The sequence below is a fragment of the Phytophthora cinnamomi genome (genome assembly GCF_018691715.1).
Source record: "Phytophthora cinnamomi strain GKB4 chromosome Unknown Contig28, whole genome shotgun sequence".
Classification (NCBI taxonomy): Eukaryota; Oomycota; class Peronosporomycetes; order Peronosporales; family Peronosporaceae; genus Phytophthora; species Phytophthora cinnamomi.
In genome coordinates this window covers 373568-388873 of record NW_027150961.1, presented here as the reverse complement: position 1 = coordinate 388873, position 15306 = coordinate 373568, and the positions used below count along the sequence as shown (strand labels likewise).

General features: G+C 57.2%; 5 protein-coding genes across 6 annotated transcripts; 2 read left to right on the top strand and 3 right to left on the bottom strand.

Annotated features, from left to right (window-relative positions):
* Positions 1-1608: 1608 nt before the first annotated feature.
* On the bottom strand, positions 1609-2029 carry IUM83_14512 (Retroelement pol Polyprotein; the record flags this gene model as incomplete). Its single annotated transcript, XM_067939265.1, has 2 exons — positions 1609-1623; positions 1694-2029. The coding sequence occupies 2 exons, from the start codon at positions 2027-2029 to the stop codon at positions 1609-1611; spliced, it is 351 nt and encodes a 116-aa protein (XP_067793549.1).
* A 1614-nt stretch (positions 2030-3643) lies between these two features.
* On the top strand, positions 3644-4645 carry IUM83_14511 (DnaJ protein 1; the record flags this gene model as incomplete). The annotated part of the gene is made up of 3 exons (XM_067939264.1): positions 3644-4128; positions 4186-4387; positions 4475-4645. 3 exons carry the CDS (start codon positions 3644-3646, stop codon positions 4643-4645), a joined length of 858 nt encoding a protein of 285 aa, XP_067793582.1.
* A 189-nt stretch (positions 4646-4834) lies between these two features.
* On the bottom strand, positions 4835-8902 carry IUM83_14510 (pleiotropic drug resistance protein ABC superfamily; the record flags this gene model as incomplete). The annotated part of the gene is made up of 1 exon (XM_067939263.1): positions 4835-8902. The coding sequence occupies one exon, from the start codon at positions 8900-8902 to the stop codon at positions 4835-4837; it is 4068 nt and encodes a 1355-aa protein (XP_067793547.1).
* Positions 8903-9785: 883 nt separating this feature from the next.
* IUM83_14509 (pleiotropic drug resistance protein ABC superfamily) lies at positions 9786-13850 on the bottom strand (the record flags this gene model as incomplete). 2 transcript variants are annotated; one of them, XM_067939261.1, is made up of 2 exons in its annotated part: positions 11593-11597; positions 11657-13850. In XM_067939261.1, the coding sequence occupies 2 exons, from the start codon at positions 13848-13850 to the stop codon at positions 11593-11595; spliced, it is 2199 nt and encodes a 732-aa protein (XP_067793630.1). The 2 variants fall into 2 exon arrangements, with proteins under 2 accessions (XP_067793631.1, XP_067793630.1); XM_067939262.1 differs by having other exon boundaries at positions 9786-13850.
* Positions 13851-14210: 360 nt separating this feature from the next.
* IUM83_14508 (ATP-binding Cassette (ABC) Superfamily) lies at positions 14211-15251 on the top strand (the record flags this gene model as incomplete). The annotated part of the gene is made up of 1 exon (XM_067939260.1): positions 14211-15251. One exon carries the CDS (start codon positions 14211-14213, stop codon positions 15249-15251), a length of 1041 nt encoding a protein of 346 aa, XP_067793629.1.
* Positions 15252-15306: the final 55 nt, after the last annotated feature.

Below are 15306 nucleotides of genomic sequence, written 5' to 3'. Positions count from 1 at the left end.
CTTCCCACGTAGTTGCTTACGCTCAATTTCAATGGTTGAGCACGCGGTGTCGTTCCTGACGACGCCGTTACTGAGGAAACAGCATCACGCTGCTCCTTCATGAGAATCCTAGAGCAACACCATGTTGCTCCGTCGGCGATAGCGTACGCAGCATCGTAGCTATCGCAGCTTCTTCAATGACTGTTGACAGTCGTTGGAGGGCTTCCCACTCTGCGTCAGACAGGTGAGGGGCAGTCAGCGCGTGCAACATGTGTTGCAGGCGTATTGGATCTCTCCATGGGCACCTCCGTGCTCATGTGGTTCTCGGCTCCGCGTTCGTACTCCTCGTACGAACGTCAAGCAGTCGGTCGTTGGACGGACTACAAAGTGCTATCATGTGTAGTGGGCCTACTTTGGCTCACTACTTTAGCTTACACGTCGCGCCACGTGTATGAGGAAGCGTAGGAGTTTATTAATAATTTGAATTAATTATACTTGAGTCCACAAGTATAATGTAAGTCAAATAAAACACCAAGTAGCTAGTTTAAGGTAAAATGAGAACTGTATTGTTTGTGAATTGATCTTCCTCCTAAATCTGCTAAAACTGTTTATCGTCTATGAAAGGGGTTGACAGCGGCTGGCTGTCAGAGCTCCGCCAACATGCACGTCTCTAATTGGTAGAAACATGCCGCTTTCTACCAATACGATCTTTGGGTATGTGTGGACCACTCATTGTGGTGGCCCATTTCAATGTATCCATTGGTGTGACTTACACCAAGGTGAGGAAGCATCTAAAACTTTTAACAGATATCCTATCTGTTAAAATCACAAGTGACTTGTAGCCACCTGTGCGTGTAACCCCGTTACAGTACGTCTCCGACTCCGTCCTGAACGCCGTGTACTTGCGACTGGCGGGTTCTGCGCGCTTTTGATGGTACCCTTGTGCCAAGTCGATCGTCGAGAAGAGTCGGTAGTCTACCATCCGATCGAAAAGCTCCTCAACTCTTGGGAGCGGGATTTTAGGCACCTCCGTTTGGGAGTTCACATACCTATAATCCATTACCCATCGCACCGGTAGTGATGTATTTTCTGACCGAACCCATTCTGCCGTGGTCGGAACCTTCCTCGAAACCGGGTCCTTCTTTGGCACCGCGAAAATGCTCGACATCCAGGGCGAATCGGACGCCTCGATCCACTTCTTTCGCAGAAGCTCGTCGACAAACAGCTTGAGGGCTTCTTGCTCGGTCTTCGAAAGACGAAATGGCGCGCGTGGGCTCGGACGCGCATCATACTTCATCGTGAGCGCAAATTCCACCTCACGCGATCCTGGTAGCTCATTGGGCAGTTCCTTGGGAAAGCAGTCAGCGTAGTCTCGCAGCAGGCGGTCGATAGCGGGCGAGGTACATCGCTCATCCCCACCTCCCGCTCCGCCCTTAGCGTTACCAGGAACCTTGTCGCCGCTGCACCAGTCGTCCCCGTCGTCTGGGGCGTTGTCCTTGATGTTTATCGAGTGGCACGTCGTCAGGCCTGCAGCCTCCGCTTCCTCGGCCATGTTATAATCAAGCGTTACCTGATGCGTGCGCCAATTAATGCTCGGGTTAAAACGGGAAAACCACGGTTTACCCGAAATTACGTCGTGAGTAGCTGGCAAGTCCCATTCCGAGAATAGCATATCGCTAAGAATATACCCCTCCAACGTCATATCGGTCTTTACCTCATTGATCCACTGCGCGTCGATGACCGAGCCGTCAAAACGCTCCGCGATCGCCTTCATGTGCTTCATCACTTCCGTGGCTAGGCCCTTGCGCAGCACGTTGTGATCTGCACCGCTGTCCAGCAGAATTTTGACTGGAGTATAGTTCACCTTACCCTTCTTCACCAGCAGCTGATGCGCCATCAGTTCCTCATCCTGGCGCCCAGAGCTTCTAATGCCAGTTGCATTGCTTGTCATCCTCTCGAACAGCTCTGTCTCGGCGTCTGGGTTCTTCTCCTCGTAGGCATGGACACGGTGACTAGCCGCATTGGTGACGTCGTCGTTGCCGCGGGGCATACGCGCTTCGAGCTGGCGCTGGCAGCTCTGCTGCTGCCGTTGAGGCTGCCGTTGAGGCTGCCGAGGAGGTACGCGCTATCCGCTTTGCTTCCAGCAATGAGCCATTCGATGTCCTGGCTCCATGAAAAAGAAGCACAGGTTGCGTCTCTGGCACACATCCCTGGAGATACTCTGCCACACCCTATGTCCATAGGTTCAGGCTGAGGTTCTCGAGCCGGGGCGCGATCTGGGTTGCGACCAAATTGTCGGCGGTCACTGACTCGTTGAAACGCGGATCGGGGAGTTCCCCGAGATCCACGAATCTGGGTCTGATGGGCTCGCTCGTATTCCATAGCCACGTTTGCGGCTTGGTGCACAGCACTGCGCCGGCGATACACAACCTCGGCGCGAGTCTGGGACACGAGACCACGCGTAAAGAGCGTGATCCTGTCGATTTCGCCCATGTCTTTGACTCGGCTGATGAGCTTGCGATACTTGGTGACGTACTTAGCCAGGGATCGACACTTTCGTTGCTTTGGTACAGCGAGTCACGCAGGCGCCTCTGCAAGTCAGGTGGAATGAACTCGCGGCGCCGCTGCGAGCGCTGTGATGTCATTAATTTCATGTTGCTTCGTGATGTACCAGGCACGACAGCACAGCGCAAACCCGACTTCCACTTGAGATGGTGTGTACCACAAGAAATTCGGTCCGATGTGTGTGGGCCACTCAATACCTCCGGGACCGCGACCAAATGTCGACTTTGGGCACGGCGAGGCGGGTAGGAGAGGAAGTTGATCGGTTGCTTGTGATGCTTGTGAGGCTTGTGAGGCATATTGTAAAGTGAATTGATTCTTAGCTCGAAAAATAACCGATCGCTGGAATGCGAGCACCGTAGCGGGAAGCTACACTCGAATCTGGCCTGCATACAATGTTCTTCATATAACTGGCACGCCCTCAGCAGCAACTAGAAATCTTAGAGACAGCATTGACACAATCAACCGCGAGCTCGTCAAGATTCGGTCTCGAGACTTGCAGGCGCCCAGCAGCTCCTGTCGGATTCTTGGTAGAAAAAAAGATTCACCCGCAGCGGGTGAGGAGGGTTGAGTGGCGCAATCCCTACACAATTCGTGATGGTGAAATTCGGTTTGCAACGTGCATTGCTGACGCGGCAGTGATATTGAGATATAAACCGAGAAGACACAACGACGCACTACCCAAATTGAAAGGGCCACTACAGAAGACGGGTTCACCCGTCTTGGGCACTCTACACTGCCAAAAAGACAACAGTCGTGCAGAGCACCTAGCTGAGCAATAAATCTCTTCTTTTTTTTAATTATTTCCGGTTGGTTTGTAGTGCCACCACTGCTGCGGCCACGATTCCTTGATGTTGGCCCCCCCCCCCCCCCCCCCCCCCCCCCACACACACACACACACACGTCGAGAAATTGAAAGCGTTGAAAACAACCTGGCTATTAACTGTGGTTCGAAAAAAAAGAAAAAAGAATATCGAACACGGAATTCTCTCAGCCAATCAACCGTCTCGATTTTGTCACCGAGAACGAAAAAGATTCGTTTTTGAAGCGTCGTCATTATTTGACGCTGTTAGTTGCACTTGCTTGTTGACTTTTCGCGGTCATGACGCTGTCGATCCAGGAGGCGTACGCGGCGCTGGGGCTGGCGCGCGACGCGTCCGCGGAGGACGTGAAGAAGGCGTACCGCAAGCTGGCGCTGCAGTTCCACCCGGACAAGAACCCGGACCCGGCGGCCACCGCCGCGTTCCAGCAGCTCTCGGCCGCCTACAAGCGCGTGGACGACCATCTGCAGCGCGGGGGCCACGCGCGGAGCTTCGAGGACGTCTTCGCGGCGGAGTTCGGCGGTGACGATGATGGCGACGATGACGACGACGACGCGTTCGCGCCGTCCATGGAGGAGATGCTCTTCATGTTCGACGTGCTGTTCGGGCCGCCGAACCGCCGGGAGCGCCGGCGCAAGGCCAGGAAGGACGGAGGCGTGCGCGTCAACCTGCGCGGCCGACGCGGGGCGGGCCGCCACTTGCCGTCGTACGTGGAGCAGGAGCTCATGGACATGTTCGCGCGCGGCATGATGTTCGACGACGACCTGTACGTGGAGTGGAGCGGAGAGGAGTGGAGTGGAGCTCATTGAGTTTGTGTTGGCAGGTCGGACCTGGAGGACTTTGTGCCCATGACCAGCTTCTTCGGAGCTGAAGACAAGAAGCGGGAGGCGAAACAGGACAAGGAAAATGTCCCCAAGCAAAGCGGCGGACCGGCCAAGGCGAGCCCCTCGGCGAAGAAGAAGAAGAGCCCCAAGCCGGCGCCGACTATCGGCAGCAAGGTCTGCATCAACGGCAAGCACGCGGGGGTACGAACGCTGCCATCTTCGTCTTTTTCTCCCTCCTATTGAAGCAACATAGTATAATACTTACCAGCTTGAAATGCATGCACGCAGGTGGTCAAGTTCACGGGCCATGTGCACTACGCGAAAGGCGAGTTTGTGGGCGTGGAGCTGAGCGCTCCGGTGGGCAAGAACGACGGATCTGTCAAGGGCGTGCGGTACTTCGAGTGCTCGCCCTGCCACGGCCTTATGGTGCGCCCCAACGACGTCACCCTGGCTGCGTGAAGCAAGTTGAGTGGGGCAGTCTTGGCAATGAGAGCTCGTTCGTGAAAGGAAGGAGCCGATTCATTATTACGCATGAGTGAGTGTGAACGTACGTCAGAAAGTAAGAAGAAGAATGCAATACGCTACGCCTTCTTGGAGTCTGGGGTCTTGTGCCTTGCTCCAGCGCCATCGCCGATCATGGACACTTGCTTATCTCTTGAGGTGGCTCACGTACTTGAACGTCAGAAAGATAGCAAACTGCACCACGAACCAAATCACGATCAGGCCCGCCATGAAGTTGTACTTGCGCTCCGGCCGGAAGTCGTACGTCTTCGCGATGTAGTGCGCCACCGTCATGTTCGTGGTCGTAGTACCCGACGTCACCGCGATGATGTCTTGGTTGTCGCCGAACTGCACGCCCACCAGCGCCGCCAGTGAGTAGCTCGACGGCATCAGATACGTGAACCACTTGTAGCCAACCTTCATGGCCGTACGCGGCAGAAGGTAACCCGAGAACAGGTTGAACAGACATGACAGTGCTCCCACAGCCACATTCGCCACCTTCTCGTTCGGCATCAGAGCAGACATCCACTGCCCAATGTAAGTGCACGCCGACGTGTACAAGTAGAACACGAAGAGGAAGAAGAAGAAGTCACCGGCGTTGTCACTCCAGCCAACCAGCCAGTACTCGATCGTCACGAACAGGATGATCACCACGATCAGGTACGGGATCTCAGCAAACCACAGCGACAAACTGTACGGCAGCGGGCTGTAATAGTTCGACATGCGCTCACGGTAGAACACAGCACGCTCAGCACAGGTCACCTCAATCACCGTCATGAGATTCGTCACACCAATGAAATCCATACTGTTATAGATGAGACCAATGTGCGAGTTGATCTTCTTCACGCTTCCGGCTGACAACTGGTAGAATGTTGTGCCAAAGATGATGGCGAAGATCGGGAATAGGAACACGCGCATAAAGTTGTACTGCGGGTTGCGCCAGTACGTGAGTCGCTGCTTCTTGGTAAGCTCGCTCAACTGGTTCCAGAAACCCGTAGCGATCGGTCGGTAGTTCAGAGTCGAGTGGCGCACGAACTCGTCCGAAACTTCGCATAGCTCCAACGTCCGCTCCCGGTTCTTCTTGCACAGCTCACTGTTCTTGTACTCCACCGAGTAGTCCTTCACGTCACGACCGATACCAGCGCCGATCACCTCCAGCATGTACGTGGCCGGATTGTACTGAGGGCGAATCTCCTCCGTGCCCGGGATCGAAGCGAAGTACTCCAGCATCTTCACCGAGTCAACACCAAGGTCACCGAAGTACGCCGTGTAGCCGCCCTTCTGCAGCAGAAGCAGACCATCGAACAGCTCGAAGATCGAGATACTCGGCTGGTGGATCGTGCACAGCACCGTACGACCCGTGCGAGCAATCGACTGCACACCACGCATCACGATCAGGGCCGACCGCGCGTCCAGGCCACTCGTCGGCTCATCCAGGAACAGGACGCTCGGGTTGGACACCACCTCCACGCCGATCGTCACGCGCTTCTTTTGCTCAACAGACAGACTTCCCACCATCTCACCAGCGATTGTGTTGAGCTCCAGCAGGTCCAGTGTTTCATGCACGAGGTTCATGCGCTCTTCTTCAGTAAAATTTGGCGGAAGTCGTAGCTTCGACGAGAAGACCAGTGCCTCATAAATCGTCGCAGCCTCCGAGTGAATATCCATCTGCTCGCAGTACGCCGTGATTCGACTGAAGTTGGCAGGATCTTTGAGCTCGCCATTCACGTAGATGTCACCAACAATGCGGCCGCCAGTCTTACGACCAGCAATCACATCCATCAGCGTTGTCTTACCAGCACCGGTAGCACCCATGAGAGCGATCATGCGGCCAGGCTCGAAGTGTGCCGTGATCTTTCTCAGCAACTGCCTCTCTTCGCCGGACGGCAGCGTCACGTAGTAGTCCAGGTCCTTGATGCACAGGTTTGACGGCGTGAACGGAAGACCACCGCCCTTCGCCTTCGTCGCTCCAACACCCGGCAAGGCAGTAGGGGTGCTCACTTCAACGTACACACTGTGGGCCTCCTCCTCTTGCTTCATCGCCTTCGCACTCACGCCCTTGAACTTCTCGTACCGGATGAAGTGCAACGCCAAAGCGTTGAAACTCGTGAACGCGAAGTAGTACACGACCAGCACCGCGATACCGAAACCAATGTAGCCCGTGCCCTGCTTGATCGAAAAGCTTTCCAGTTGAGCCTTACTCTGCGCAGGAGTGTACCGGTCGCTTGAGAACTCTGACAACATGTTGGCTCGCAGCGCCCACGAAATCGGAGAGAACCAGTACATCCAGATCCAGTAGTCGGGGATCAGGTCGGCCAGGATGATGTTGCCCGAGAACAACAAGAAGAAGCTCACGGAGATGGCGGCCAATGCCTGGCCAATCGTGATACTTGGTGCCAAAGAGCTCAGCATCGTCATGTACGCACTGATGGCGTGCTGGAAGCACAGCAACACCAGGTAGAACACGATATACTTCTCGAACGTCCTCGTCAAACCACTCATGAAGTAGAAGAACGTGCCCAACACGAACGACACCGCCATATTCACTGGGATCTGCACGACACTCTCAGCAATCGCGTAAGACGAGGTACGGAAGAAGTTGCGCGGCCGTTGCTTGTAGAACACCTTGCGCAGCTGGAACGAGATGGTGATCTGTTGCCAAGCCTGACGCTGGAACAGCGCGATACTGAAGAAGATCATGCGGAGGTAGTACGTCGAGCTCACGTTGTAGTAGATCATGCCCAGCACGAAGCCGACGATCAACGCCTCGAACATCTTGCCCCACAGCAGCGGCGGATCACGCAGCCACACCAGCTTCTGTCTGTTCAGCAGCAGCAACGTGCTCGGGATGAATGCGAGACCGAACTCCGACTGCTGCTTGGACCGCAACAAATTGGCCACGCTCTTGGCCTTCTTGAAGTCCTCCGGACTGTCGAACTGGTGCTCGTTGAATCCCTTGCTGATGGCCTCGTGCGTCTTCTTGTAGATGTTCGACTGACAGAACAGGTTGTTAAAATCCTCCGACGACATCGGCAGGTCCTTCACAGGGATGGAGCCATTCGCGTAGCGGTGGCCACGTCCAGAAGTAACCTCAATGAGGAAGTCGGCCGGGTCCACGCGGGGAGGACACGTGAAGCCCTTCTCCTCGAAGTAGTCGAGGATCTCGGTCCTCGGGCCATGGTACATCATGTGGCCCTCGTTGATCATCAGAATGTCATCAAACATCTCCACCACCTCGGGCGTCGGCTGCAGCAGTGCGATCACCGCCGACCCGCCTAGCGTCTTGCACCACGTGCGCAGCGACTTGATGATGTCGAACGTTGCGGCACTGTCGAGGCCCGTAGAGATCTCGTCACACAGGAACAGGCTCTGGCCACCCACCAGCACCTCTCCAATGGTCACGCGCTTGCGTTCGCCTCCACTCACTCCACGCAGCAGCGCGTCGCCCACCACCGTATCCGCGCACTCCTCCATGCCCAGGATCTGGATGAACAGCTCCGTTCTCAACGCTGCGATGTCCCTCATCTCCTCTGGCTGGTCCTCGGGCCGCCCGTTGACGCAAATGTCGGCGAACTTGAACGTCTCGCGCACGGTCAGCGTGGCGATGTGGTTGTCCGTCTGGTCCACCATGCCGGCCAGCTTGATGAGGTCGATCTCGTCTCCCCTCAGGCCGGAGTAGAGCACCTGGCCGCCCAGCTTGGTCTTGCTCGAGTTCTGCAGCTTGCCGGCCAGCGCCTTGAGGAACGTCGACTTGCCCGAGCCGGGGTTGGCCAGAATCAGCGTCAGCGTGCCCGGCTTGATGATGCCGCTCATCGGGTGCAGCGCGTGCTTGGTGACCATGGCCGGCCGCCGCCACGGCGTGAAAATGCCGCGCAGATGCGAGCCCACCGTGCCGTGGTCCTCGGCGGACGCGGGCACCTGCACGGCGAAGGACAGGCTCTCGAAGCGCACCTCGGGCGTGGGCAGCTGGATGTTGACCTTGCGCGAGAGGTGGTCGTACTTCTTGTAGAAGCGCTCGAGGCCGCCGTTCAGCATCGTCTCGAGGCTGTCGGCGCGCAGCGTGCTGTAGCGGCTGGCCATCGTGTCGCCCGCGCCGTGCGAGTACGGGTCCTGCAGGCTGCGGAAGTTGAGCGAGCGGTAGACCTCGGGCACGGCCTGGCCGTCGGCGCCCGCCTCGGGCTGTAGCAGCTTCATCTTGTCCTGCTCCTTGGACATGGCGGCCGCGGGTTGGCCGGCGGACGGTTGGGGCGTTGTGGGGATCGGACGGAGGGCGACGTGAGCTCCAGGCGGCCAGTTGGAAAGTGAGGCAGCAACGTGAGTGAGCGCTCTCTAGTAACGTTGGAAGCGGGTGAAGCGGCAATAATGTCGACGGGGATGTCCTCGTTGAAGTGGGACGACTTGGCTTCACTATGTGGGCCAATGGGCGACGAGGTCTCTCATAGTTGATGCTGGGCTCTTTAAACGAATGGAGGCGTTTTCAACCAATTAGGAGGGCTGTATTTCATGTTTCACTGCACGATTCTGTGGCAAAACCGCGCCACCGCAACTTGCAGTGGAGTTGGTGGCGTCGGACGCTTGCCAGTATTTACTATTTGTGTTTTGCTTCGGTGACGAATGCAGTGCTAGGTAACGTTGTCGAGCCTCGAAGTTGGTTCGCTTGAGCATGTAGCAGTATGTCGTCTTTCGCGTCTCATGTTGATTTCAGCTTCCTACCCGCTTATGAAGCATAAAGAGGTCTCGGCTGCTCTTAAACTTGGGGTAGCTCGTATCCGAATGGAAGTTCTATCCTCGTGGAACTTCGGCAAATGTGATCTGTAAATTACGCGTTGCTGTATGTATGAGCACAGCGGGTGGGTAGCATCACTGAGTGTTCGAGCATCACGAAGTTTTCGTGCCAGAGGGCGCGATGTGGAAGGTTGAACGGGATGTTGAAGCTGCCCGAAGTAAAACCTCCGTGTGAATGGACACGAAACAAACAAGCGCTCACGTGATGTACACATATTTGATGTCTCAATGCAATCCTTGCAACCCTCGTTGAACTCTGCCTTCATTACTCCTCTCTCAACCAGCAAAACGTGTGGGTCTGCGCACCGCTTGCTTACCTCTTGAGGTGACTCACGTACTTGAACGTCAGGTAGATGGCAAACTGCACCACGAACCAAATCACAATGAGGCCCGCCATGAAGTTGTACTTGCGCTCCGGCCGGAAGTCGTACGTCTTCGCGATGTAGTGCGCCACCGTCATGTTCGTGGTCGTAGTACCCGACGTCACCGCGATGATGTCTTGGTTGTCGCCGAACTGCACGCCCACCAGCGCCGCCAGTGAGTAGCTCGACGGGATCAGGTACGTGAACCACTTGTAGCCAACCTTCATGGCCGTACGCGGCAGCAGGTAACACGAGAACAGGTTGAACAGACACGACAGCGCGCCGACGGCCACGTTCGCCACTTTCTCGTTCGGCATCAGAGCAGACATCCACTGCCCAATGTACGTGCACGCCGACGTGTACAGGTAGAACACGAAGAGGAAGAAGAAGAAGTCGCCTGCATTGTCACTCCAGCCAACCAGCCAGTACTCGATCGTCACGAACAGAATGATCACCACGATCAGGTACGGGATCTCAGCAAACCACAGCGACAAACTGTACGGCAGCGGGCTGTAGTAGTTCGACATGCGCTCGCGGTAGAACACAGCACGCTCAGCACAGGTCACCTCAATCACCGTCATGAGATTCGTCACACCAATGAAATCCATGCTGTTATAGATGAGACCGATGTGCGAGTTGATGCGCTTGACGCTGTCCGCGGAAAGCTGGTAGAATGTTGTGCCAAAGATGATGGCGAAGATCGGGAACAGGAACACGCGCATGAAGTTGTACTGCGGGTTGCGCCAGTATGTGAGTCGCTGCTTCTTGGTTAGCTCGCTCAACTGGTTCCAGAAACCCGTAGCGATCGGTCGGTAGTTCAGAGTCGAGTGGCGCACGAACTCGTCCGAAACTTCACATAGGTCCAACGTCCGCTCCCGGTTCTTCTTGCACAGCTCGCTGTTCTTGTACTCCACCGAGTAGTCCTTCACATCGCGACCGATACCAGCGCCGATCACCTCCAGCATGTACGTGGCCGGATTGTACTGAGGACGAATCTCCTCCGTGCCCGGGATCGAAGCGAAGTACTCCAGCATCTTCACCGAATCACCACCAAGGTCACCGAAGTACGCCGTGTAGCCGCCCTTCTGCAGCAGAAGCAGACCATCGAACAGCTCGAAGATTGAGATACTCGGTTGGTGGATTGTGCACAGCACCGTACGACCCGTGCGAGCAATCGACTGCACACCACGCATCACGATCAGAGCCGACCGCGCATCCAGGCCACTCGTCGGCTCATCCAGGAACAGGACGCTCGGGTTGGACACCACCTCCACGCCGATCGTCACGCGCTTCTTTTGCTCAACAGACAGACTTCCCACCATCTCACTAGCGATTGTGTTGAGCTCCAGCAGCTCGAGAGTCTCATGGACCAGGTTCATACGTTCCTCCTCAGTAAAGTTTGGAGGGAGGCGCAGCTTTGCTGAAAACACCAGTGCTTCGTAGATCGTTGCAGCTTCCGAGTGAATATCCATTTGCTCGCAGTACGCCGTGATTCGACTGAAGATCGCAGGATCCTTAAGCTCACCGTTCACGTAGATGTCGCCAACAATGCGACCGCCAGTCTTACGGCCGGCAATCACATCCATCAGTGTTGTCTTACCAGCACCGGTAGCACCCATGAGAGCCACCATTCGACCAGGCTCGAAGTGTGCTGTGACCTTCTGCAGTAATTGCCTCTCTTCGCCGGACGGTAGCGTCACGTAGTAGTCCAGGTCCTTGATGCACAGGTTCGACGGCGTGAACGGAAGGCCACCGCCCTTAACCTTTGTCGATCCACCACCTTGAAGGGCAGTGGTGGGGGTGCTGACTTCAACGTACACACTGTGGGCCTCCTCCTCTTGCTTCGTTGCCTTCGCACTCACGCCCTTGAACTTCTCGTACCGGATGAAGTGTAGCGCCAAAGCGTTGAAGCTCGTGAACGCGAAGTAGTACACGACCAGCACCGCAATGCCGAAACCAATGTAGCCCGTGCCCTGCTTGATCGAGAAACTCTCAAGCTGGGCCTTGCTGACAGCAGGCGTGTACCGGTCGCTTGAGAACTCTGACAACATGTTGGCTCGCAGCGCCCACGAAATCGGAGAGAACCAGTACATCCAGATCCAGTAGTCGGGGATCAGGTCGGCCAGGATGATGTTGCCCGAGAACAACAAGAAGAAGCTCACAGAGATGGCGGCCAATGCCTGGCCCACCGTGATACTCGGCGACAGCGCACTCAGCATCGTCATGTACGCACTGATGGCGTGCTGGAAGCACAGAAGCACCAGGTAGAACACGATATACTTCTCGAACGTCCTCGTCAAACCACTCATGAAGTAGAAGAACGTGCCCAACACGAACGACACCGCCATATTCACTGGGATCTGCACAACACTCTCAGCAATCGCGTAAGACGAGGTACGGAAGAAGTTGCGCGGCCGTTGCTTGTAGAACACCTTGCGCAGTTGGAACGAGATGGTGATCTGCTGCCACGCCTGACGCTGGAACAGCGCGATACTGAAGAAGATCATGCGCAGGTAGTACGTCGAGTTCACGTCGAAGTACAGCATACCCATGACCAGACCGATAATCAGCGCTTCAATCAGCTTACCCCACAGCAGTGGAGGGTCACGCAGCCACACCAACTTCTGTCGATTAAGCAGCAGCAACGTGCTCGGGATAAATGCCAAGCCGAACTCCGACTGCTGCTTCGAACGCGCCAGGTTCGCCACGCTCTTGGCCTTCTTGAAGTCCTCCGGACTGTCGAACTGGTGCTCGTTGAATCCCTTGCTGATGGCCTCGTGCGTCTTCTTGTAGATGTTCGACTGGCAGAACAGGTTGTTAAAATCCTCCGACGACATCGGCAGGTCCTTCACCGGGACGCTGCCGTTGGCGTAGCGATGGCCTCGACCCGACGTCACTTCAATGAGGAAGTCAGCCGGGTCTACACGCGGTGGGCATGTAAAGCCATGGCCCTCGAAGTAGTCGAGGATCTCGGTCCTCGGGCCATGGTACATCATGTGGCCCTCGTTGATCATCAGAATGTCATCAAACATCTCCACCACCTCGGGCGTCGGCTGCAGCAGTGCGATCACCGCCGACCCGCCTAGCGTCTTGCACCACGTGCGCAGCGACTTGATGATGTCGAACGTTGCGGCACTGTCGAGGCCCGTCGAGATCTCGTCACACAGGAACAAACTCTGGCCGCCGACCAAGACTTCACCGATGGTCACGCGCTTGCGTTCACCTCCACTCACACCTCGCAGGAGGGCGTCACCCACCACCGTATCCGCGCATTCTTCAAGACCCAGGATCTGGATGAACAGCTCGGTTCTCAACGCCGCGATGTCCCTCAACTCCTCCGGTTGGTCTTCCGGGAGACCGTTCACACACATGTCAGCGAACTTGAACGTCTCCGTCACCGTCAACGTCGGGATGTGGTTGTCGGTCTGGTCCACGAGACCCGCCAGCTTGACCAGGTCGATCTCGTCGCCGCGGAGACCGGAGTACAGGATCTCGCCGCCCAGCTTGGTCTTGGACGTGTGCTGGAGCTTGCCGGCCAGCGCCTTGAGGAACGTCGACTTACCAGCACCGGGGTTGGCCAAAATCAGCGTCAACGTGCCCGGCTTGATGATGCCGCTCATCGGGTGCAGCGCGTGCTTGGTGACCATGGCCGGCCGCTGCCACGGCGTGAAAATGCCGCGCAGATGCGAGCCCACCGTGCCGTGGTCCTCGGCGGACGCGGGCACCTGCACGGCGAAGGACAGGCTCTCGAAGCGCACCTCGGGCGTGGGCAGCTGGATGTTGACCTTGCGCGAGAGGTGGTCGTACTTCTTGTAGAAGCGCTCGAGGCCGCCGTTCAGCATCGTCTCGAGGTTGTCGGCGCGCAGCGTGCTGTAGCGACTGGCCATCGTGTCGCCCGCGCCGTGCGAGTACGGGTCCTGCAGGCTGCGGAAGTTGAGCGAGCGGTAGACCTCGGGCACAGCCTCGTCGCCGTCGTTGGCCTCTGGCCGCAGCAGCTTGGTGTCGTCCGGCGCCATGGTGGGGGGAGGTCCGTTGCGCGCTCGGTGGCGAATTGCGGAATGGAGCTGGTTTGACGCCGCGCGTGCGAGGCTCCAAGACGCGGCCTGACCTGCACACACTTGACCGGTTGCCATCGATTGCAGCGAGAGAATGGCCGGGGGTGAGGGCGGGGTCACTGCATCGATCACGACACCCCTTTGCAGGTCATAGTTGAAGCGCTGACGCACGAGACCGTGCAGATAAGTTTTGGCGATCTTATTGATAAGGTTTGGCAATAATCTTGTGGATAAAGTTTGACAATCTGTCAACAAGTTTTGGCGATCCACCCTGCAAGTTGCACGGGCCATTCTTCAACTTGCTTTCTCTCACTCGGATCGATGCGACTGGAGGAGCTGCCCGCAGAGGTACTGGAGGCGGTCGGCGGCTTCCTGGCGGGCTTCGACGCCTTCCAGCTGTCGCACTCGAGCCGCTGGTGGTTCCGCGTGCTCTCGGACGGCCAGCTCTGGCACGAGCGCCTGGTGCACGGCGCCATCCCGGAGAACCAGCAGCACCTGCTGCACACGTGGAAGCGGCGCTACATGCAGGCCAGGTCCATGCTGTTCCACGGGCTGGGCACCGACGACAACGACGAGCTCGTGCGCGCGTCCTACGCCTGCGTCGAGTACCCGCCGCCCACGGACTGGGGCCAGTTCCGGCGCATGTACTTCGCGCTCCGGACGATGCACGAGGAGAGCTTCAGCTTCGACCTGTGGTTCTGCATGCTGCCCCCGGCGACAAAGCAAGAAACTCAATACCCAGGCGGGGTCATCTTCGGACTGCAGTCCGAGGAGCGGGACAGCAGGAACTGGCCGCAGTACCATCAGCAGTTCGTCATGGTGGACTCGAACAGCAACCTGTACTGCTCGGTGCTGGATGTCAAGACGCCCGTGGCGAGGGGTCTCCAGTGCGAGCGATGGTATCATCTTGTGCTGACCTACGACTTCGACCGGCAGCGACAGAGCGTGTACCTCGACGGCGAGCAGGTGTGGTGCACGTCCGGAGCTCTGCACCGCGAGTGGCAGCACTTACTGCACGAGCAGGTGGGCACGGGCTACGTGACGGCAGGAGGCGGGGATTTCCCGCACGGAGACTTTGTCGGCTGGTACGGCTTCCACGGGCTGCTGGACGAGTTCCGCTTCTACAGTGGCGTGCTGCCGCCGGCCGAGGTGCGGCACCTGGCGCAGGGCGGGGAGCTGTCGCCCAAGCGGCTGAGCGGCACGCTCAAGTACCCAGGCATCCGAGGCCCGCAGTCGCGCATCAACGTGGAGCTGGTGGCCTGCACGCGGCCGGCGGAGGGCAGGTCCGTCGAGATCGTCGCCGTCGAGCCGAGGGCGTCCTTCCCGCCGAAGCCCTGCCGGCCCCGAGCCGTGTTCGCGTGACCGGCCGGCAAACAGCAACAGGTTCGTGGCACGTGTAACGTGTAGGTCGAGTAAT